The sequence below is a fragment of the Rattus rattus genome, chromosome 3 (assembly GCF_011064425.1).
Source record: "Rattus rattus isolate New Zealand chromosome 3, Rrattus_CSIRO_v1, whole genome shotgun sequence".
Classification (NCBI taxonomy): Eukaryota; Metazoa; Chordata; class Mammalia; order Rodentia; family Muridae; genus Rattus; species Rattus rattus.
The window spans coordinates 93723187-93747175 of record NC_046156.1 but is presented as its reverse complement, the minus strand read 5'-3'; the positions used below and the strand labels follow the sequence as shown (position 1 = coordinate 93747175).

At 41.0% G+C, this 23989-nt stretch overlaps 1 protein-coding gene and 1 pseudogene across 1 annotated transcript; one reads left to right on the top strand and one right to left on the bottom strand.

Annotated features, from left to right (window-relative positions):
• Positions 1 to 14329, bottom strand: part of LOC116895860 — a 51869-nt pseudogene extending 37540 nt beyond the window's left edge.
• Rap2b (RAP2B, member of RAS oncogene family) lies at positions 14316 to 15750 on the top strand. Its single transcript, XM_032898314.1, has one exon. It carries the CDS (start codon positions 14328 to 14330, stop codon positions 14877 to 14879), a length of 552 nt encoding a protein of 183 aa, XP_032754205.1. The 5' UTR covers positions 14316 to 14327; the 3' UTR covers positions 14880 to 15750.
• Positions 15751 to 23989: the final 8239 nt, after the last annotated feature.

Below are 23989 nucleotides of genomic sequence, written 5' to 3'. Positions count from 1 at the left end.
CCTGAGTAACCAGACAAGGCATGGGAAACACCCCCAAAATCACCTGTCAGAATCAGCATTATAGCTACACTGAGCCTGGTGCTGACAGGAGTCCTCCTCTCAGTTCATGCTCTATCTCTGCATTCATAATAATTCCGAAAGAGTTACTTAGTTTTATTTTATGCACACGAGTAGTTTGCCTTCATGCATGTCTGTACACCGTGTGCCTGTCTGTAGTGCACAAAAGGCCACTAAAGAGCATTGGATTCCTTGATTCTGGAGTGGCAGACAGCTGTGAACCACCATATGGGTGCTGGGACTCCAATCGCAATAGTCTGGAAGAGTAGCCAGTGCTCTTAATTGCTGGGTCATCTCTCCAACCCCTATAATCATTTTTTTTTTTAGCAAAGAGTCCTTCATTTTCATTTAGCTTGACCCCATAATCTATAAGGTTGTGGAGATGACTCAGTGGCTAAAGTGCTTGCTCTGCAAGTGTGGAGACTGAAGACAGGACTCCTATAAATACAGGGCAGTTATTTACCTGCCCTGCAGAGACAGGGGATCCCTAGGGCAACCTGGGTAGCTAAAATAGGTGGAATTAACAAGATCCAGTTTCAGTGGGAGACCCTACCTCAACAAATAAGTGGAGAGAAGTCAAGGAAGGCATTGTTCTATGACATAACTTTTCCTGTGGAGACAAGAAAGCAATGTGTTTCAGCTTAGGATATGCCAAGACTAAGTTTTCTGTGCAAAGGGGATTTATTTGTCCCAGAGACAAAGCCAGGAAATAGAGGATGAGGGAGAAGGGGAAGGGAAAACGGAAAGCGGGGGATGTATGTCATAGGAGAACGGCCTCTGAATAGAGACTGCCTCTAGATCTGACACATAATAAAATGGTAGTTCCTAAAGGGAAAAGGGAAAACCCTGCGTTAGGACAAACTGTTTAAACTTGCTTGGGCATGTTAATTAGGCCAGCCAAAGGGGGCTTTTAATCACTGGACTTCAATACTTTGGTAGCTGGACCTTGGCAGTCATCCTCAGGAGGAGGAAGTGGCCAAATAAGGAAATAGACCTTGGTGGCTAGGTGTAGGTTTTTAGCAAAGCAGAAGAAATGGGGGAGAAGGGCAAGGCCTGCCAGAGCTATGGCCATGGTGCTATGGCTGGCTAGAATCTCTTCAAGATGTATTATACTACTCACCCCAGATAGGGAACCCAGGACATAACAGAGTGAGGATTACACTGAAGTTCAACTTGGTGAACCAGTAAGTTTTACTGAGGATGCCAGCAAAATATGGATCAGGGTTTTTTACAGGAGAAAAAAGTGAGTCAAAGACAGGTGCATCACTAAAGTCCACACTGTACAGCCTGCAGGCTGCTCAATGTGATTGAGAGTGTCCTTTACAGGTGCCTTGATTGGTCTGAGCCTCTTCCATACATCTTGCCTGGTTTCTGTTTCTTCCAGGCATCTGGCCTGCCCTAAGAGTCACCTCTACAGTTTAGTTAGTATGAGAAGAATTCTTAGCTTTTATTGCCTATTCTGGAAGTGAGGGACCTAGTAAGTCTATTCAGTTTCAGGGACTTCCTAAAGCCATTTTGAGTTCCTGACCTTTGTGTTTAAGGAACTTCTTTATAGGATTGAATGTTTCAGTCTCCAAGAAAACTGTTACACAACAGTCATCAATGTTCATTTTTTGCCTCTACATACATACACACATATATACATGTATACACATATATGCACACACATATATAGGCATGTATACATACATGCATATACACATATATACACATGTACACACAACACACTCATGAAGGAAAGGAATAGAATTCAATGAACCAAATGCTATTTCTGCATGCTACTCTAGCCAAGAAAGGAGTGCTTTAATTGGACATAATGCACAAACATAACTGCATGTGTGTAGATATATGCTTACATATTTATACAATCTGTTTGGCAGCTAAGAAAGAATTAAGATGTAGAAGTAGTGTAGGACAAGAAGTGGGTCTGTAATGTGTAAAAAGAAAAGGGGCATCAATATCATGAGGCTACAGCAAAGTTGACAATAGCGCTAGTGATGGTACCCGTGATTGGTGGTGTGTGGGGCAGTGGAAAAGGTCAAAGGATAAAAGTAAAGGAAATCAGAGTGAACACTCTGAGTGCATGGCATGCAGTCATCCTCACCAGACACTCTCTATTTCAGAGAGGTAGGAAAGGAGATGCACAACCAGAGTAAACCTTAACAAGGTCACAGAGGCCTTCCAGTAGACAGCAGGTCTGATCTTCATTGGCTACTAGCAACACTATGTTTGTTTGGTAGTCAACTAAATATGTATCAGACACTACCATGTGACATCCCGATTAAGGTATTTGTTATTAAGCACAATGACTGTAAGTAACAAAGTCATTTGGAAGTCATAGAGTCCAAGGCAATGTCATGGTCAGTCCTGCTGGATGACGTGCATTCTGCTATGGTACTAGGAGAAAGCAAAAGGCATACACAGGCTTTACCTTATTATGCTATTCCTAAGCAGGAGACCTGAAAAGTTAAAGATGTAAAAAAAAAGATTCATGAACAAGCAGTTTTTGGCAAGTCCTCCTTTTCTATGTAACTATGTTTAGGACCCACTCTGGACAGTTTCACATATGTTATCAGCTTCGTGATTTGTATACATATCCACTTATAGTTAGGATGTTGATATTTACAGAAGCTTTATAAGTTGAATACTTCTGTTTAACCTGTTACACAAAACTTTACCAACCTAAAGAAACATTTATCTCACTTGGTCTCCTAAGCCAGGAACCTGAGTATGGATAAGCTGGGTGGTTATATTCAAGGTTTCTTGTGGAGTTACCATCAAGGGATAGGCTGAGGGTTAACTTGTAGCTTCTCTGCTTCGGTTGACTACCAAATTGAGCAGACTAAAGGGGGGCCTATTTAAAAGTAGTTGGTTGGATATCTGGAAGACATAGAGGCTGGCTTTGCCCAAGATGAGAAGTTCAGAAGCAACAGAAGCCTCAGTCTATAGCGATCTAACCTAGAGAGTGAGTCGCCATTACTTCTTACGCTCTGTCCATCATTCTTGCCAGCCATGATGGATTGTGGGTGAAGAAATCCAAATGTGGGTGTAGAAAGGTAGGGTTCACAGGAGTTATTCTGAATACTAGTTGTCACAGACATTGAGTAAGTTATCTTACGTTTTTGAAACTAGACATTCAGATTTTAAAAGAAAGTCAGTCGGGCTAAAAATCCTGGGTTATCTCTATTTTATTAGGTTTTAAACATCTGGAATCAAACATATGCTTTTCTTTTTCAGAGTTTTGTAGAAATCTATAAATTAAGTCAGGATTCGGAATGCAGCTCATTAGTGGAGAATTTGCTAAGAACGAAGTGCTAAGTTAGAGCTTTGCTATCATAGGCAAATAAGTCTTTATATGATATATAACCAGCCTAAAAATAAATCAAGGTTTTTATTAAGTGTACTTCTTAATAAAAGAATAAGAGATTGTACCCATCCCTTACATGAAACCTATTGAAGAATCAGGGTGAACTTCTTCACAACTTCAGTTGAAAGAAAATATATCTCTGAGACAGGTTTGGGGTTTGATGTTGACAGGACATACTGGCTCATTCATTATTAGTCTCATTGTGTGTTTTCCTTTAGTCTGTCTCCTACCACTGTGAAAGAGGAAAATGAGAAAGGTAAGATTCTAGGATTCCCTTGCAGCTTGAAGTACAGTCATGCAGGTCTAGTCATAGAACTATGGCTGAAATTCTATGCGATTTGTAACTTATGAAAAGATAGAAGACCCTCCTTATATAAACTTTATCTTGATATCCAAGCCCACCGTTTTGTCACAAAGCCGACCTAATTTCTGATTTCACTGAGCTCTCAAACTAAGTCAAAAGCCCTCCAGCTCTAGACTTCTTGTCACGTGCTGGATAAAGCTTGTTTAGCACTCCCCCTGTCCTCTTGGTTGGGTTTCCTGTTCCTTCAAGTTATAAGCACTTCTAATCCTCCTTGTGAGTTCACTTTAAAAGATATTAAAAATAAAGCCAGAATAACACTACAGGGAAGGGGAAGGATGCTGAGAAATATTTGTGGCTTATTGAGTAATCATTGCTAAACAATTTTTTGTGTGTCATAATTTTCTCCATTAAGCTGTTACAGGAATAAGGCAGCCCATAATCATACATCGTTTTTAATACTATTATTGCTGTTGTCATTGCTATTGGTACTGTTGTTGTTTTACGTTAGTTTTTAACCACAGTTGTAAGTCCAGACCCCCTTTTCTTCTCTTCATAAATTGCACTTAGGGCCCATAAGCTCCTTTTCTGGACAGCCTTCTTGGCTGCTTGGTGGGCTCCCTGTATTCCTGCATTAGCTCATTGTATTAAGGTTTTTCTATGGATGTCAACATCCATGACTCTCACTTTCATAAGTTGTTGCTGGCTGTTGTGTCAGGTCTAGTTTCTCTTGCTCCCTGTCCTAAAATCCTGGTACCAAGACTTTGGGAATCCATGCCCCTAGCATCCCTGGTATCTTGGGAGCTCATTCCTTGAATGGAATCTCCTCTTCCTCAGGAAACTGTGGTCATATCAAGATCTTTTATCTGATATAAACTCTGTATTTTGCATATGTAGCAGAGAAAGGCCTTGTTGGGCATCAATGGAAGGAGAAGCCCTTGGTCCTGCCAAGGTTGGACCTCCAGTATAGGAGAATGTGAGGGTGGGTGGGAAGGGGGGTGGATGGGGAGGGGAACACATTTATTGAAGAAGGGGAGGGGGATGTGATAGGGGACTTATGTCTGGGAAACTGGGAAAGTGAATAACATTTGAAATGTAAATAAAAAAATCCAATAAAAAAAAACCTCATATCTCTGAGGATTTCTGCTGTCCTTAGATCACACTTCTGAGTTTGAATCATGTTTTCTCAAAAGTAACTTGGACTATTATAAAATAGCACTGGGCTTCTTAAACTTCCCTACATTTCCAAACTCTTTTTGCATGAGAAATTTCTATGTGATTTGGAATATATAAGAATGTAAAATGGATATGCAAATCAAACATTTACTGATATCAAACTGTAAATTCATCTTAAAATAGTTCTTGTTGTACACGTAATTTACTATTTGTTAAACATGAGAGCAAATTTCCATACTAATGAGGTGAATATACTGGGTTTATTTTTACATAAAGAATTAAATCTTGGTAGAATGTTTGATATTGCAGGACATAGACCACCATCTTTAGTGGGTTTTTTTTTTTGAGTTGATTGATATTTATTTTATGATCATCAATATTGAGAACATTGGTTTTAAAAAATATACTTTACAAAATGGCAGAAATAATTTTATTTAAGATGTTGGAACTTCTGTCCTAATTTGTCCCAAGTCAAAATTCATTTAGCAATATTTGATGACACTCAATTCAGCAACTCAGATAGCAGTTTATAAAATTAAGCAGTCTATATATAACCCAAAACTACAAAATGGTACCCATATACAAAAACTCATGGTAGGGAAATATTAAAAGTTGTTTCCCATACTTAAAACTATACTGTTTCTATAGGAACATCCTATATATGTAAAATATATTACATAATAAACATAATCCATAATTAAAATTAAATTAAAAATAAAACTAAATTAAAATAATAGGAAAGACATAAAAATAATAAAGCCCGGCTAATGCCTTTGACATTTATATAAAAATAGCAATAAGAGCACTTATAAATTATATAAATTGAGTTTCAGCTGTTGATATATACCTGTCATTTGACTGGCACTTTCCCATTGATTATAGCCAAAATGTAACTACATCTATCAAAAGACTAGTAGCCCATATTTATTTAAAGACAGTAGAGCAGCAAATAAGGGCTTTTCTCCTGCTCTCCTCAATCCATGGTTTAGAAATCGACAAACCGTAGGCTTGCATATTCAGTAAAAACACTGAAACCTATACAGTAATCTTGCATCTGAGCCAAGGTGTTTCTGCTTATGTTTGTCCACATTGCTTACCCAGAAGCTGTGCAGAAGGTGAACTGTGCTATGTGCTCAGAACTAGGTTTGGAAGTTGTGGAATAGAAACTCTAACAACACTGTAAGGAAATTTTTAGTATGAAATCATGTCAACAAAAATACCCCGATTTCCTATAACTCTCATAGTTGAGAATAAGCCATTTTCCAGACATACTGGGATAGAATTTGGGAAAAGTAAGGGGCAGATTTCTTTTAAGCCTCTGTAATACTTAGAGCAAACATACCGAAGCCTGGGTGCATTCTGACAAAGAGGGCAGAAATGTGTGGATAATACAGAAGTCACTACCAGTGCTTCGAATGGGGCTGATGTATCAGTGGGCACTGCTAACCACAAAGGGGAAGGTCATCTTTGGAGAAGGACAGAACCGCTAGGAAGAATGTGCCTAAAGCTGTTGACTAACTAGCTGATGATATAAACAGGCAGCCATGTCCAGCTACTCCAGAGGTCATGAACCTGGATGTGCTTTATCCCCACATTCAGGAAAAACAGGAAAAATAGTTCCAAATAGGCTGGGTTAGGGACCATGTCAATAAGGCAACTTCTGGGCAACTTTTGATTGCAATAACATTAGAAAAATAGATATGTGATTCCCATAAAGAGATAATTAAATAAGAAGAAAATTATCCGCTAAGCTGATATTTAGGACTTTTAAATTAATTCCTGTTTGCAGAATATGTATAGAATACATAGAGTCTAAATTGAGCTGTAAGTTAAGGCAGTCATGAGAGACCTAACCATGTCCAGAAAATAATTTTATTAAGACAAAAGATGATCAACCTAAACATTAAGGTATGCTTTAAATGATTTCTTTTTAATTTCGCACTTTTCCAAATATCCCGAAGTTTCTATGACAAGGATATACCACTTACATAATATAAATTGATATAAGTATTTTCTTACTGTAACAATATCTCTAATATAAACATTTTGTGGACAACAATCAAGAAAAGCTTCTCAAAATGATTAATTGTCTGGAAGTGTAGTCAGGCTTCATTGCAGATTACCATTCATTTGATAGGAGAAACCAAAGGATCAGATTGGTGGCAATTTTCTTGAGCTCATTAAATTTTCTCTTTGTGTTGTATTTTTAATTACATGGTCACAAATGTACTTCTACTAAGAGTATAGACACTTGAGAGATGTATAGTTCATTTTGTAACCATGTATTATATGCGCTGCAAAAAAACCTGCAAACTTTCAATTGCTTATGATCTGACATACTTGAAAGGAATTATCGCCATCTAAATTGTTGAGAAAGTGAGTTGGGATCGTCATAAATTCACGTACCCAAAGTTGATAACCTAGCATCGATGCGCCATGCACAGCACAGAGTTTCAAGCAGCTTCATTGTTTCTGGGAATCTACACCCACACCTTGCTGCTCCCCTTTCCAGCAGGCACATTGCCAGTTTTTAGTGATGCTGAAGTCGTTTGCAGTACCTCTATTTTGGCACTATCAGCTCATCTCTGGGTCACTAGGCTTTTCTTTCTCTTACCAGAGGAAGGATGCTTCCTCCTGTGATCCATATTCTTAGATTCCTCTCTCCTTCTCTTCTGAAGCTATTATTCTTTGCAATCCCATTACTCAGGTTTCTATTTCACTGTCTTTCTTCTTCATTTGAGTAGTAAGTCAACACATAACCATAGACATGCTAGAAGAAAATATCAGCTTATGAAAAAGAAAATTAAGGGTGCTTCCTACCTGTGGCACAAAATCTACAAAGGCAAGTCAATAGGAAAAGAGCAAATTCAGAAAAGGATTATTTTTAAATTTTTAATTTAAAGGCCATTTAAAATCAAAAGCTAATCACAAATTAATGAAACTATTTCCAAGGTATAATGTATATCTATCTATCTATCTATCTATCTATCTATCTATCTATCTATCTATCTATGACAGTTATGTAATATGTGTAATACATATATATTTTATTTGTGTAATACATATGTATTTTATTTGTGTAATACATATGTATTTTATATGCATAGTACATTTATACGATATATTAAATAACAAATATAATCCATATTATTAAAAATAAAAAGGGAATTAAAATCAATTAATCGAAAATAAATAGAAAAGACATAAGAATAATAAAGCACAGCTAATGCCTTTGACATTTCTGTAAGAATAGCAATATGAACACTTATAAATTATATAAAGTGAGTTTCATCTGTTAATATATACTTGCTATTTGGTGAGAAATTTCCCACTGATTATAGACAAAAGTGTAACTACATCTATGGACAGGATAGTAGTTCATTTTTATTTAAACACATTCTGACAGCAAATAAGGGTTTTCTTCCCATTCCCTTCAATTCATGGTTTAGAAATCAACAAACCATGGGCTTGCAAGCCAAATGCAGTCCACCACCTGTTTCCACAAAGGAAGTATTATTGGCATTCTGCCATGACCATGCATTTGCATATTGTCTAAGGAGGCTTGTATGCTAGATGAAACTTAGAAGTAGTAAAGAGGTGGTGTGGCCTTAAAAAAACTTGACATATTTATGATGTAGCCCTTTACAGAAAATGTTTGAAGCACTCACCTATAATATTCAACTTACACAAAACCCACAAATATTTATCGCTTTTTAAGGGTTACTCAGTTTTCTACAAAACAATAAAAATTTAAGGATAGAGATCTCTTAACAGAAAGGAACTTTAAAAGTATATTTTGCAGTCCTGTGACCTTATTACAAATATCGAATAACTAACAGTAATCTTTTGGTACATAGGAGGCTTTTAATATATTTTCTTACAAGCATGACTCACAGCCCTGAAAACAATAACCACAAAACTGTTTTCTGCTTTGAAATATGGTCTTCCTAAGCTACAGCTCACAGATCTTTTATACTACCTTCCGATAGCACGATTATGTAATTCCCAGTAAAACAGAGTTCCCATTAGACGAATTCTATAAAGCAGACCACACTGCTGGTGATAATTTACAAGTGAAACTTCCGTTCCTTTGCACAGTCCCTCATTGTCTCCCTCAGAACCACAGGCTGAAAGAGTTGGAGGAGTCACCGCTGCAGAGGGCTGATAGGCTTCAACTGTGTCAGCGGAAGTGGTGTGTTGTCATCCCTGCAGGGGAAGGGGGGCTCCTTTCATCCAGTGGTTTGTGAGGAAAAAGAAAGAGAGACAAATTCTTTGTAATGGAGCTAAGCAATTTCTCCTATTTCTATATTTGGTTCTCTGGAACAGAACGTTCTGAGGAGAGGAATCTTAAAAAGACGGGGGTTTGAGATGGCTCTTTCAACCAAGAAAACCTAGATCAACTAAATCTCTCTAAATGCTTCCTTCCTCAAGCTTCCTTTGTACTTTCATCAAATAAAGTCATGCTGCAGAAGGAACACGGGGTTTCCCATAGATGAAGTCTCTGGCAGATCTGAGACCCAATACCAAGAGGAACACGGTCTTCCCAGTAGATGATGGTCTCTGGCAGATCTGAGATCCAAGAGAAAAGGTCAGATCATTTACCTTTAAGAGAAGGGACTTTGACCTTGTTTTCTAAAACTGACTGAAAGAATTAATATGTGCAAGCCATTCAAAATGGGCATATAATGGCATGGGTGCAAATCTACTGAATTATTGTGCTCAATCAGCCTGGTCTCTCAGGACATCTCAGCCCATGACAACTTCTTTATTGAGATGAATAGATTTTATTCTCCATATTACGAGTATATTAATTTATTTGCCAAGTGTGCTGTGCAATACCAGACTGATAAAAGAGACAAATGAGATAATAGTTGATTCCATTCTCCCGATATGTGTGTTTGTGTGTGTGTAGATTTTGTAGAGGTTGAATGATTTTCAGAGGTTATTTAATTTAAAATTATTCCACGAACATTATTTTTAAGGACAATTGAAATAAGAAAAAAAGATATCAGTGCACAAGTAACCCAGACAGGCACAGTCACTGCAGGAATAAGACAGAGCAATTTTCTGCTTTACCTTAGTTGTAATTCTAAGATGCTCTTGATTGGTTCTAAGATAACAAAGATTCAAGATCTCATCAAGACTGGTCAAGTACTTGTGCTCCCAAGATGGCTGCTCGCTGGGTGATAGGGTAGTATATGAAGTAATGTGAAATGTGTTGGCCATCCAAAGTGTAACACCAACCCTCTAAAGCAATGACTGCCTGAATTAGAAAATATTTTCAGAGAAGCTCCTTGTTGGTTATTTTTAAAGTATCTTTGATAAAACCCTAAACCAGATAGGTGGTTCTAGTATCAGAAATTCAATTACTTGAGATATATCATTTGAGAACTCCGCAAAGTCAGTAGTCTTCTGCTTTAAAATTATGATACAGTCACTACCAACTTACTCTGGGCATTTTCAAAATTAGGGAGTTTAGAGTGATTTGTGTACCTGCAGTTAGCTGTGGGAGATCTACGGACATCATTAAATCAGCTCCTTTGTACGAATGGGCTGTGCAGCTGAAACACTTTCTGCTTGAGAGCTTTAAAACTCACCTTGTAGCACTCCTGCTTTCCTTGAAGGCCCAGAGCTGCAGCTCATAAGGAACTTAGAACTGTTCTGTGAATGCGAATGTGAATATTTATTGAAGATCTCTTACCATAATAAATATCATGAACCATGAAAGGTTGGCTCTAAACATAAACCAGATGTGGTACTGCCCTCTAACATTTCGACTTAGTTCTGTAAATCCTCATAGCATGCGGCAATGATTCAAAAAAAAAAAAAGAAAGAAAGAAAGAAAATCAAAACTAACCAAGCAAAACTCTGATACTAGGACGTGATCGACTTTAAAATATGTTTGCTTTAAATCAAGCTGAGTAATCCAGGCCTGTTAGCCTCACTACTCACAACACATACATATACATACATTGCTGGGTACATAGTTCAGTGGCATGCCACTTAATTATCATAGTAAAAAAGTTGTGTTCAAGTTATGTAGCAATCCTTCTAAAAAATTTTGGACCCTTGGCTTCATTTTGAATCATAATACCCCATGGATATCTTATCTGTGGGAAATAATTGGGATGTATTAAAAACTCCTACTGAAAAATACCAAATAGAAAGCTTTCAAACTTTAGAAACAATTTTTTTTTTCTGTTATTGAAAACGCCATCAAGCTTCAGTAGTACCATCTACCTGTCTATGTGGCTATCTCTTCTAGACCGGGCTGTTTGGCTGCTCGGGCTGGGTAGTAATTGATAAATATCTGGTGCACAATGGCATTAATGGGTGTTACTATCTATCCACTGTCTGTTCATTATCCTCTCCTTGGAATGCATCAAACTGCTGGAGAGGGCAGCCAGGACTTCAAGGCTCTAACTCTGCTCACCTCTCTGCTGTAAAGAGAGGGCTTTGCTGTTCAGATTGTCTTCCAGGTATCTTGTCCAGCCCTGGAGGTGGGGCCAACTTGATCACCACTATTTTACAGAGTGGCAAACTAAGGTTAGGAAGCTCCACGGACTTGTCCTAGGACCTAGATAGTTGCGAAGTGAGGTCCCAAGCTTGAAATGACAAACTACACATATAAGCTGGAAGCATTTTCTTTCAGGTTACTAAAAAACACATCTTTGTGCACAGCTCAATAAAGAATTATTAACTGGATATGGGTGAGTTGGGAGTCCCCCCAAAGATCCTGGTCTTGGCACCACCCAGAAAGGTATTTCAGAGTCCCAACCCTTTGGAGCCATAACGTAGATGAGGAAGCGCCATCCAAAAAGATGTCATCTTCACAAGAGGAGAGCAAAGCATGGTCATAGCAGAGCGTCCTCCTCTGGCTCAAAAGTTCCTCTGATTATGTTGTTATTAAATTCTACTTGAGAAGGAAAGCTGGGGATTATCTTGTGGGAAAGTACCACTAGCCGTTTGACTGCTCTACAATCAAACACCTAGGTTGTAATCCTGGCTTTGCCACTCTTAGGCAAGCTACTGAACACCTGGGAGCCTCAGTTTCTTCATCTTTAAAATGGGCATAAGAGTAATTATTATTATGAGGGGTAATTGAGATAGTGCATGCAAAACACTTGGCAGACATTAAACACTGGCAGAAAGTTGGCAGGGTTCTAGCCAGCTATATTAAAGTTTGATTCAGAGATAAGTCTCTGAAGAATTATATAAGCATAATTATACCGAAGCAGTCAGTAGTCGACCACAAAAACTCTTCCTCCACTAAATGGCAGAACCAGAACCAAGGCAGAGAGAAAGCACCATTTCAAAAAGGCACAGGATTATACTGAGGTCCTGCCTGGCTCTACTGGCTGGAACTTGCCGCTGCGGACACCCACTCGGGGCCCGCAGCCAAGAATCTGGAGCAGGTTCACTCCCAAATGGAGCCTTAAGTACCGCTGTGACTTGGAACCAAAAGCAACACTGCTCAGTTCTCCCTTCAATGAAGGCGTTTAAAGCAGAGGCTAGTGGCATCCGATAGCAAGCCTGGCCACTTAGCGCCGGTTCTCTTGACACAAAACCGATCCCCACCCATCTGTGCCCCTGGGCTCCCGCTGCCAGTGCAGTACACTGACAGGTCTTGCCATCTCTCCTAGCAAGGAACTAGAGAGACTCGGGACAAGTCCAGGCATCATCTCGTATCCCCGTGCAAGTGAGCGGAGCCAAGACTTGAGACTGCCCTTCCAACCAAGCAGAGCTTTGGGAAGAGGCAAGCCCGGGCAGCCCCACCTCCCCTGATGCCACGAGCTCCCGGTGGCTCATTGCTCATCGCAGCCTTCTTCCTGCAAAGATCAAGTTAGGAACTTTAGGTTTTCTTGCAGACCGGGAGCAGTAATGAATCCTAGCTGCTCCCTTTAAGGGACGGTCGTGACTGGGCTTAAAGAAGTCAGACTCCCTCCAGAACACCAACAAAGGACTATATTTAGTTTGCAGCACTCCACCTAAATTCCTTCTTTTCCCCTCTCAGCTTCAGATGAACAGGCCTGGGCAGTGGGTGGAAGGGGGCGGGGAGCAGGGGAGAAGGAACAGCTGGGCCTCCGCCTCTCCACTCAATCTCTATAAATAACCAATCCTAAGCGGAGGCGACTTTCCAGCCAATGAAGCTGTCTAAAGTGACAAAACCTCCGGAACAGCCAATGGGAAAACATTTGGGGGTGTGAGACTCACATCCTGGGGCCAATGAGTTGGGAGTCTGGGAGAGGTAATTTGAGCTGGCGTGTGGGTGTGCGGTGCGAAACCTTCCTACTTGCAAGCCCCGAACCTGCTCTGCCGACTGAGCATGCCCTGACTGGGTGCGGGAGCCGCGGGCCTTCCGCGGGGCTCGATCCACTAGCCTGGTTTTGGCTCTAGCCAAAGGGGAGGTAGGATGACCCGGCAACTCCTGCCCCGAAGGCTGTGGCGACCCACAAATTCCCACCCACTAGCTCCTGGTCCGGACAGGGACTCAAGCCGAGTTCTTCGAGGGGAAATGACACGGGAACATAGTGCCAAGTTGGGGCACGAGCCTCTCTGTACCTTCCCCGGCCTGAAAAATGCCCTGCAAGTGTATGATTCTTGGAGGTGCGCAGCGGCCTGGGTTTAGGAATAGGTGTCTTATCCTTTAACAGGGGAAGCCGATGAGGAGGTCACAGCCAGCTGCTGCCTGCTGCGCCCTCAGGAGGCCCGCAGAGCCCAGACAGTGGCTTGGGTTTGGAGAGCTTTCCACCTACAAGCACACACAAGCCGGGTTCCCCAGTTCCAAGATTCGCGCCGCCCCGCCCCCGCCCCGCCCAGTCCCTGATTGCCCCACCCTCTACCACGCCCACTACCGATGCGGCGGAAAAGCTGGAGCGGAGCTCGGGCGGGGCACGGCGGGCGGCGCACTGGGCATGCTCCGCTGGGCGGGGAGGGCCGGGCTGCGCGCGGCGAGTAGGAAGCCCTCGCCCAGAGAAGGCTGCGGGAGAGAGAGGAGAGAGTGATGGGCCGCGGAGCTGGACGCACGTTCCGTGGGGACTCATGCCACGCGTGTCTCAGCCGGACGCACAATTAGCAGCCGCCTCTGCAACCAGCCGCCACCGCCTCCCGGCCCTCCCAGGCTGCGGTGGTAAAGAGCTCCAGCCGTTGTCTTGCTCCGACTGCGCGCATTGTCCTCAGGGTCCTCCGCCAGGACTGCTGCGGGGCCCGGGACCCGCGCCCTAGGGACGCGCCCCCGTTGCCGGTCGGCCCGGCGCGGGGCTCTGCTAGCCTGTCGGCGAGCCCGTGCTACCGGGCTAGTCTCGCCAGGGTTGTTCCTGCGGAGTTGAGGAAGGGGACAAGTACACCCGCCCGCCCAACCCAGCCTTCCCCGGCGCGCAGCCCCGACGGGGCCGCGGCAGGCGCGACGAGAGCGCCGACGGAGCCATGAGAGAGTACAAAGTGGTGGTACTGGGCTCGGGTGGCGTGGGCAAGTCCGCGCTCACCGTGCAATTCGTAACAGGTTCCTTCATCGAGAAGTACGACCCAACCATCGAAGACTTTTACCGCAAGGAGATCGAGGTGGATTCGTCGCCGTCGGTTCTGGAGATCCTGGACACCGCGGGCACGGAGCAGTTCGCTTCCATGCGGGACCTGTACATCAAGAATGGCCAGGGCTTCATCCTCGTCTACAGCCTGGTCAACCAGCAGAGCTTCCAGGACATCAAGCCCATGCGGGACCAGATCATCCGCGTGAAACGGTACGAGCGCGTACCCATGATCCTGGTAGGCAACAAGGTGGACCTGGAGGGCGAACGTGAGGTCTCCTATGGCGAGGGCAAGGCCCTGGCCGAGGAGTGGAGCTGCCCCTTCATGGAAACATCGGCCAAAAACAAAGCCTCAGTGGATGAGCTATTCGCAGAGATCGTGAGGCAGATGAACTACGCGGCACAGCCCAACGGCGACGAGGGCTGCTGCTCGGCCTGTGTGATCCTGTGAGGCGCTGTCTGCCGCCGGGCGCTGGCCACGCTCTGTGCACAAAGCCAAACGCACCCGATTCTCTTAATGTGATTGTCTTCTTGCTTTGAGATTGGAGACGACTTTGTTGTATTGGCTGGGATGTCCGAGGAACCTGGCTGACTTGTGTGGCCAGCATCCCTAGCCTTCAGCCGTGGTCCGAGGGGGTGTCCGTTGCTGAGCATCTGAGACCCTGATGGAAAAATGGCTCTATACAGCGTGTACGTTCCTCGTTGATTTTGGTTCATGCATTTTTCCCCGTTTAAGTAGCCATTAAGGCTCTGCATTGGCTGCTTGACACCGGCAAGCGAAAGTTTCAAGCCTGGAAAAAAAAAATGGGGGTGGGGAAGCAGAGGAAGTGGAGGGGAAGGAGGCAGTGGGGGAGGGTTCCCCCAAGCAACTGTTCACAGTTCCAAGTTTTAACACAAGGAAAGAGGTCCAAGAAAATCATGCGAAGGAGCCAGAAGAGGGGACAAAACTTTTTTTTTTCCTTGTTTTCCAGGATTATTTGGAAATTAAGACCAGGGGTTCCTTTTCTGCCAGCTTGGAAGGGCAACCCAGGGACTGATTAGGATTCTGAGGATGTCTATGCAAAGTTGGGTTCTTGTTACAGTGTATCCAATCTGAAGTATTGCACATGTGAACTGGGACTGTTAAGCACTGATGCCAATACAGTGTGGGGTGCCAGGAAGTGTCTGCTGATATTTGTGGGAAAAAAAAATCTATTTTGATTACCTACTGTATCAAAGGGGAGTCTGGGGGGAGAATGGTAGTATTTTTTTTTAATCAGCTGTGAAAAATGTTACAGATCTGCACATTTTTTGTGTGTGCTATTGTGTGTGTGTGTGTGTGTGTGTGAGTGTAAGTATAGCTTTTTTTTTGTTTTTTTGGTTTTTTTGGTTTTTTTTTTTTTTCCTGTGGTTGGCAGTGACAGATTTTGCTGACTAGCTTTTAAAAATACAATACAAAGACTTTGTAAATGTGATTCAGGGCCCCCAGCACCCTGTGTCTGCAGAGTGCCTTCAAACTCAGCTGTTCCAGCCGGTGCCAACCTGTGAATTCCCACCGTATCCCAGAATCTGCTGTTCTGCTTTCCCCAAAATCACTTTAAGCATCTTCCTGAAAGAGCCAGGACAAATAGGACCTGTTATTCCATTTGTTTCATTAATTTTAGCTTTTTTTTTTTTTTAATGTTAAGCCCATAAGTCTTGAATGTTTTTTTCCCCTTCGTTGTGTTCAAATTTGAGGTTTTATCTCCCCTTTTCTGTTGTTTTCAAAGTGTCTTGTTATTTGTTACAGGGTGTTTCCTCCAGAAGCAAAGAGCAAAATTTGATTGTGATGTACCAAAAGAATTCTAACAAGTTGTAACTTTTAATTCCACTCATTTAGTCACTGTCTCTTCATTTTAAGATTTTTAATACAAATGTCATTTCTAAAGAAACCCCAAACTATCTGTGTTTTTGTGTTTCATATTCAGTGGTTAACGGTCTCCAAGATAATGGTGCCAGGTGGAGGAGGTGGACAGGGCCAGTTCCATGATGCCTTCCAGAGTTATTTGTCAAATTTTGAAAGTAGAATTATTCCCATGAAAAATTGGATAACAATGTTTCCAAGGCTTTAAAAGTGGAGCAAAGTATGAAGGCCCTAAGGATCACAGGGTATGACCATGGCCTCTTGACTCCCCAGATGAGGAAGTGTATGGTACTGCTATGTGGAAGAGGAGCAGTGAACTTCACTGTTAGTAGCAAAGGGGCAAGCCCCACCCCCATCCCTACCCCTACCCCCCTCACACCGTCCCCCAGCTAACCAGGCCCTCTTAGATCTGGGAAAGTAACATGAACTGGCAGAGTAACGTGGGTACTTTCTATGTGTCTTGGTTCCATGTTGTCTGTTTCTGTCCCACACCAAGTCAGAAGGGTTCTTAACTTTGATCTCACACACGCTGTGCTCTGCAGTGCATGGAGTGCATTATCCTAGCCATTATTCCAACCCTTCCACAGCTTTTACTTGGAATGAACAATGGGAAGAGGAGATCCTTGCTCTCCTTATATTTGATCACAAAAGTTTAAAAAAGTCGGAGGCAATGTGTGCTGGTGTTTTATTTGTATTTTTCCTGGGCTCTCCCGTACAACAGTCTTTACAGAATAACAAGTTATCTATAAGGTATTATATCATAAGTTCATGAGGCAAAGCTAACGTCTGAAGAATCTTAACTAAGGAATTTACTCCTTGGACAAAGCCAAAAGAGATCACAGGTTTCTTTAAAGCGGTATCAATATATATTGCCTTAATTTTTTTTTTTTCTCCATCCAAGTTGCATCTCACCATTCAGTGGAGAGGAAGAACATTTTGACTGTACTGGCCTTTGTTTGTTTTCCAACTCTGATCTCATATCTCCATTAGTGTCAGAAACGATTGTACTTCCAAGTCTACAAATTGAGAAATAATGTTTTTACGAGAGTTCATTCTTACGTTTGAACAAATGTATTTGCTGAAGGAGATGAAAGTGTTGCACATTTAAAGCGTTGACACATTTTGAAAATGTGTCAAGCACTGTTGGAGGGGTTGCTCTTTTTAATGCTTTTGGTGGCCCTCTTATTATTTGGAAGGCTTTGAACAAGTGTCGCCAAGCATCTAGCTAGGAAATACTTGAAGGTGGACAGTGAACTAGATTGCTGTCCTTAATTACCTCCCCAGAAGGTTCTGGGAGGTCACGGAAGGCAGGACAGGTTTTTGAAAACATGTTTCTACTGAGTACTGTAAAATAAATCTTTGGATTGTACAATTAAAGCTGCTGCAGGAAAATGGAGCTCTGAGTTGTTTGGCTTTCGCCTGTTATTTTCCTGGCAAAATAGACACTCAGCCTCTTTGTTTTTGCTTCCTTTCTGTAAGAAGATAATGTTAAGGGTGACAGCTTATTGGGCTAGGAAGAACCTCATCTAGTGCTGTGCTGTGAGGCAATAAAAGCATTTGTCTCAGTGTAAAAGTAGGGCTGGTTTAACTGCTTAAGGAAGTGAGTCAGGGTGGGAGGAGTTTGTTGTAAAGCAGTGTCACCTGTCAAAACAAATTGGGAGGGAGAGGAGCTTCCCAAGAGGGTAACAACTGACCACTGCACTTGACCCCTACTGGGATCTCTCTCTCTCTCTCTCTCTCTCTCTCTCTCTCTCTCTCTCTCTCTCTCTCTCTCTCTCTCTCTCTCTCCTCTCAATACCCCCACACACACACACGCTTTTCCTTTTGGTCCCTGTCAGTCAGCCCAGTTTTCTGTCCTTTCAAAGCATTATTTTTTGCTCATTTATAAAGGCCTCAGGAGAGCTAAAGGTGTCTGCCCAAGTCCCATACTTTGATCTTCAGGTCAAACCGTTTCCATCCTATCTGTTGAGATAGACTTCATTGAGCCACATTGAGAAACCAGATCTGTTTGAAGTTGGTCTTGAAATGCCAAAGGCTTCATGTACCCTGAATACTGCATATTTCCCCTGGGTGAGAATCCCTCCTTCACCTGAATGGTTTGAGTACCTTCTGGAAGTGAGAGAAATTTCTAGGGAGCAGCAGTTTGCAGAAATAGATGTAAAATGCCTGTGTTGTATCTATCATAAAACATCCTGCTCTATAAATGGGAAGACAACCAAGATTGAATTTGGAAGTGTCCACTGTTTATTAAAATGACGTATGTCAGTGCCTGCTTAATGGGGGAAAGTCTGCTAGTCTACATTTTCTCTAGGACATTTTTAGACATTTACAGGTCTAAAAATCATAAATATGTTATTCTTGATTGTGATGTTTTTTCAGACTACAAGAATAATTGGATGACGTTACTTAACATGGCACTAGTAAGGGGAATATTTGGTAATTTGAGGCAATAGGGGTCATCTATTCTTGACTTTTTCAAAGTAAACTGTATATCTGTGTATCAGTATGACCTACAGGTTAAAACAATACACATGGCTGCTTCCTATTTTATTCTTCTTCAGTGGATCTGGTATTTCAGGTGACAGTGATGTTGCTGGTCCAGGGACTATTCTTTGAGAATCAAAGATCAAGTCCCAGCTCTAAATGCACTCACACTAGGATCTACTCAAGAGACTCAGACTTAGGAGCCTCATATACATTTAATTTCTGCTGTGGTGATAAAGTGGTCTCCATAGAAATTTACTGAACAGGGTGCATACCATTGAAAATGGATGTTAGGCTCCTGAGTATGGTCAGAGCTTTGTTTAACCTCACACAATTAATTATCTGAACAAAGTTGGCTGTAGTCTCAGGGATAAATCAGAAGCAGACTTTGAGAGAAGTATTTTATCAGTCAACATCCCTACCCCATTAAAAGACAAACAATAATACCTTTGACTAAAAGAGCACTTTATAATATTTATGTGCTCATTACTTAAAAGTTAAAAGGCAAGGGCTTTAGTTTTTCATGTTTCCAAGCAAGGACTCTGAAAACTAACTGGGAGGACTTCAGTATTAAGGTCACAGTACACACAGACACGTGTGTTCTTAGCTTCCCAGGCACTAGTTAATTCAGTCTGAAGTGACACTTTTCTCCTTTCTGGGAAAATACACATACTACAAAACTGTGGTAGTTTTTGTCATGTATTTGTTAGGCATCTTAATGCCCAAGAATGTTCCCAATACCATGCTTGAAAAATTCCTGTCTTCACTGGCTCAAAAAAAGCAGCGAGTGGAAGGCCAGTGATAGCCAGAGGAGTTGCTCTTTTGTCTTGTCTTTCACAAGATGGAGAGAGTTATGGACCAATATCAGGGGAATGAAGGTGGCTAGGGTTCCCTAGGTAGGAACGCTAGCAAATCTGTGTTTTTCACTTTTTTTTTTTTTTTTTTTTTTTTTTTTTCCGGAGCTGGGACCAAACCCAGGGCCTTGCGCTTCCTAGGCAAGCGCTCTACCACTGAGCTAAATCCCCAACCCCTGTGTTTTTCACTTTTAATGTTTTCTGGAGTTGGTTATTTTGCTTGCTTTTGCCATAATTAATAATAATATAGTAATATTTTGATGATAATAAGTTTTGTCCCACACCTCTCGTTGCTGCTCTTGTAATTTTCATGCACGTTACTCGTCCTGGCAAGTTAGAAGCTGTCTGAATAGACGTTGATAAATGAGGGGAAAGTAGTAGACTTCTGACCCCTCTGCCCATTATAGATCCCTTGGGAGACTCTAGAATTGTATCTTCAATTCCAATTATACATTAAATGAACAGTTATTTTGAAGTTTAATTCGCCCATCATCAGATAAAAGAATATTCCTGTATCTTGTTATGAGTAAATGTCAATTCAAGTAGTTCCAAAGGTCTCTGTGTATCTGTAGGTGTGTACCATGCTTGTAGAGGGCTTCATAATCAAAAGCCCACTGCTGATCATAGCACATGTGATGGGGAAATGAGGTGACCTTAATATTGGCCTTCAGCTTATTTTCTTTGCTTTTGCTCTTAATTTGGGTTACTAATACTTGACTTTGTTGAACTGTTAAAAATTGAAGGTTATATTTATTTTAGAATGGTATATTTTTAAAGTATACTGTATCACAAAGATATTTGCCTTGTCTAAGAAAATCCAACTTGTAGATCATTCTAACAGGTTAATATTCATTAGAAGAGAACTTTGTTACTTTGAAGAAATGAAGGCATAGTAGAGTGGTAAATGCTAAAGCCTTACTTAGTAAAATATTTTGCCTTGCAAAGTGAAGGAGGGAGGGCGGGAGTGAGGGAGGGAGGGAGAGTGAGAGAGGAAAGCCCAATGACCTTACTATATTTGGAATAGTATTGATCTGTTCTGTAGATTAGAGGGAAGAGCTCTGTGTAGTTTTTCCTCATTTGGTTGACTAAAATTAATCTTTTTAAGATGAATTATCTTGGAGGATTATATGAGGTTAAAATTTTCAGAGGTTTGAAAACGTGTTCTTTTGTTTGAGATAACAAAAATGTCAGAGGCAGATTTGTTTTTAATATAAGAAAGAAACATTATTGATGCTTTAGAATTGCAAGTACCCAGCTTACAGAAGGTTGAAGATTATTATTTGATTGCTAAGGACAGAGTTGCAGTGGAGTTGGTAAGGATGGCTAAACTGAGTAAACAAACATTTACTGAGTCGCTAATAGTCACCGCGATGTCAGGACCAATACTTATTGGATCAGTTTTTAAACAAAAACAATTTTTGCTTCCATTTACCATCAGCTGCAAAATAGCATCTATCAAACAAGAAAGGTTTACAGAAAAGCACATCTGTATGCACTACCTGTTAAAATGCAGTATGTCCATGTGGTAGGCATACAGATGATAAATGGGACTAAGATTTCTCAGTTTCAGCTTTCTGAACTTACAGAGGAGAATAATGCTGTAGGGGTGAGTGTGCATGTATGCATACATATGTGTACTGGGACAGCCTCTTTAGGATGCTGGGGTCAGTCTGTTCACCACTTTCATGACTGAATGCTGTTATTTTCATCTCTGCCAAATTTGTGACAATAAAAGTATTAGCACACATTGTTCTGAAGTGCAAAGGAGTTCCTAGTTGTGAAATATATATATATTTTTTTTCAATCCATTAAATCTATACCTAAGAGTAGTCAAAGTATGTTTATTAGGGATTTCTTTACCAAGGATAGCAGGCAGGAGTTGAAGGTGACAAAACTGGGTGGGCAGAGGTGCCACTCAGCCTGAGGGCCAAATAGCCAGACTTATGAATTCCCAAAGGAAGATCAAGGTCAACAATTTTGATTTTAGCCTTCTCAAGTCTCTACTGGGAGACCACTGGGAAGTTTCTGTTGTCTTCCTGCAATTCATCTCAGTCTTCAGCAGAATCTGCAGCCCTACTCAGCACCTCGTTATTGTCGCAGAAAGCTTGCTCATGTTGCATTCACATCTATGTAACTTTCGTTTTTTACAATTCATTTCTTCATCATATGTGCCTTTTCTTTCTTTTTCTCCTTGTTTTCTTTCTTTTTTCTTATCCTCTCTCCAACTCTTCCCTCTCTCTCTTTCTCTCTCTCTTTCTTTCTCTCTCTCTCTCTCTCTCTCTCTCTCTCTCTCTCTCTCTCTTTCTTCCTCCTCCTCCTCCCTCCTTCCTTCCTTCCTTCCTTCCTTCCTTCCCTATTAGGTGCATGTGTGCATGCAATGCAGATTCCTATTATTAAGTTGTGCACCCCCACCTGTACCCAAAGTACTTAACTCAGGAAGTATAAAGAAGCAGATAGGTGGAGGTGGTGACTACACTGAAATGAAGTCCTCAGCAACCTGGCAGCCTCTGTGCAGCTGTGCCTGCCAAGCCCTGGAACTCAACATGGAGAATCCTGTCAGCAAGTTCATTAATGTGGAATTAACTCAATAACCATGGATCTTTCATTTACTCTGAACCTGACACAATTGTTCTGATCTTACAGTTTAATGAATTTCAAGCCATAAACCCATACAACTTTAAGCAACCAGACTCCTGGGCACTCTACCTGTTGGGAAAATCGTGACTCTATATTTCAAAAAGTTCACATTAGGAAGTTGGTACCACTCAATATACAAGGAATGCGAATGTGTTTGCAAATGAGCAGGACTAATCCCTTAAGATCACCAAAGGGATTTCACAGCTAGAAAAGTCTCTAAAAGCCATGTATGCAGTTAACAAGATAATACTTTACAATTAGTACAAAGCACTATTTGGTGGAGAAGAGTGAGTAATTTGTGTAGCTGAATCTGACTCCCAAATGCGGTGATAAATATTTTGTTCTCTAGTGTTTTCTTTGTGTTAAGTTGCGTGTAGAAACACCAGATTTAGTGATAAAGTGATTGCAACATTAAGAAAGCAAGCTTATTTTGTGTACCTCTAAATTTATTCTTTTTTTTTTTCTTTTTTTTTTTACATTGGTTCTGTTTAGTCTTGTGTGGTGTTTTAAAGGTTTTTCGGCCCTAATCTCTAGTCTTTATTGGCTTCTGAAAAGGTTAGGTTTTAGGTTTTGTCTGCAATTTAAAAATCCAAAATGTGGGAAAATACTATAGATGCCAAGAAAATATATATATTCATAAATTTAAACAAGCTAATGAGACAGGATTTTGCAATGTCATTGACACTTAAGGTTTGGAGTATGAAAATAGTTTTCAGTGGTTTTGAGAAGTGACCATTTGATTATTGATCTTAAAAATTATCATACTTATTTATTTATTTCTGTTGTTCTTTGAGATGCATCTCCCTGTGTACCTCCAGCTGTCTTAGAATTCTCTGTGTTGACTAGGCTAACCTCAGACTTACAGAGATCCATCTGTCTCCTCCCAAGTGCTAGCTTAAAGGTGCCCCGAAATAATTTTATTGCTTTTAAAGAACAATCATAATTCTGTTATGTACATATTGCAGAATGATTACTATGCTACTATTTAAACTAAGTTCACTAAATAGGAGCACTTTATGGATGAGAAAGAAAGCATGTATGTTAACAGATCTGTTATTCAGATCTATCACAGCAGTGGAGAACTGCCAAGATGCGTACGTACTCTTTTAATTACAGGCAATGCAATTGGTGTTTACTAGGCAAAGCGCACACGGAGTGGAACTAAAGTGACATTTTGGTGTTAGCAGTTTTGAATAATGAATAAAGCAGATTATGTGACAGAAATAAATGACCCTCCTAGAAAGTATTTCTGCTTAGTCATTACCATTATGTTTTTAAAATTATGGGAGCAGAGTGATCGTTTTTGTTCTGAGTGGTATATGATGAGAACTATATTAGGAACAATTGTGGAGTCTCTGAGTTACCTTTTTATTTCTCAACACTGGCCCACTTTGGCTGTTTGAAACACAATTTGTGTGTATGTGCGTGTGTTTGTGTATGTGTGTGTGTGTGTATGTGTATGTGCGTGTGTTTGTGTGTGTGTGGTGTATGTATGTGTGTGTATATATGTGTGTGTATATATGTGTGTGTATGTGTGTGTGAGTGTGTGTGTATGTATGTGTATGTGTTTGTGTGTGAAAATGATCTTTATGTTTACTATTGACATCAATATCACTGACATTTCAGTTCCATACATTTGTGGAACATATTTTCTTGGTTTCTCTTTATGTATATCTTAAAGCAAAGAGGAAATACATAACTTTA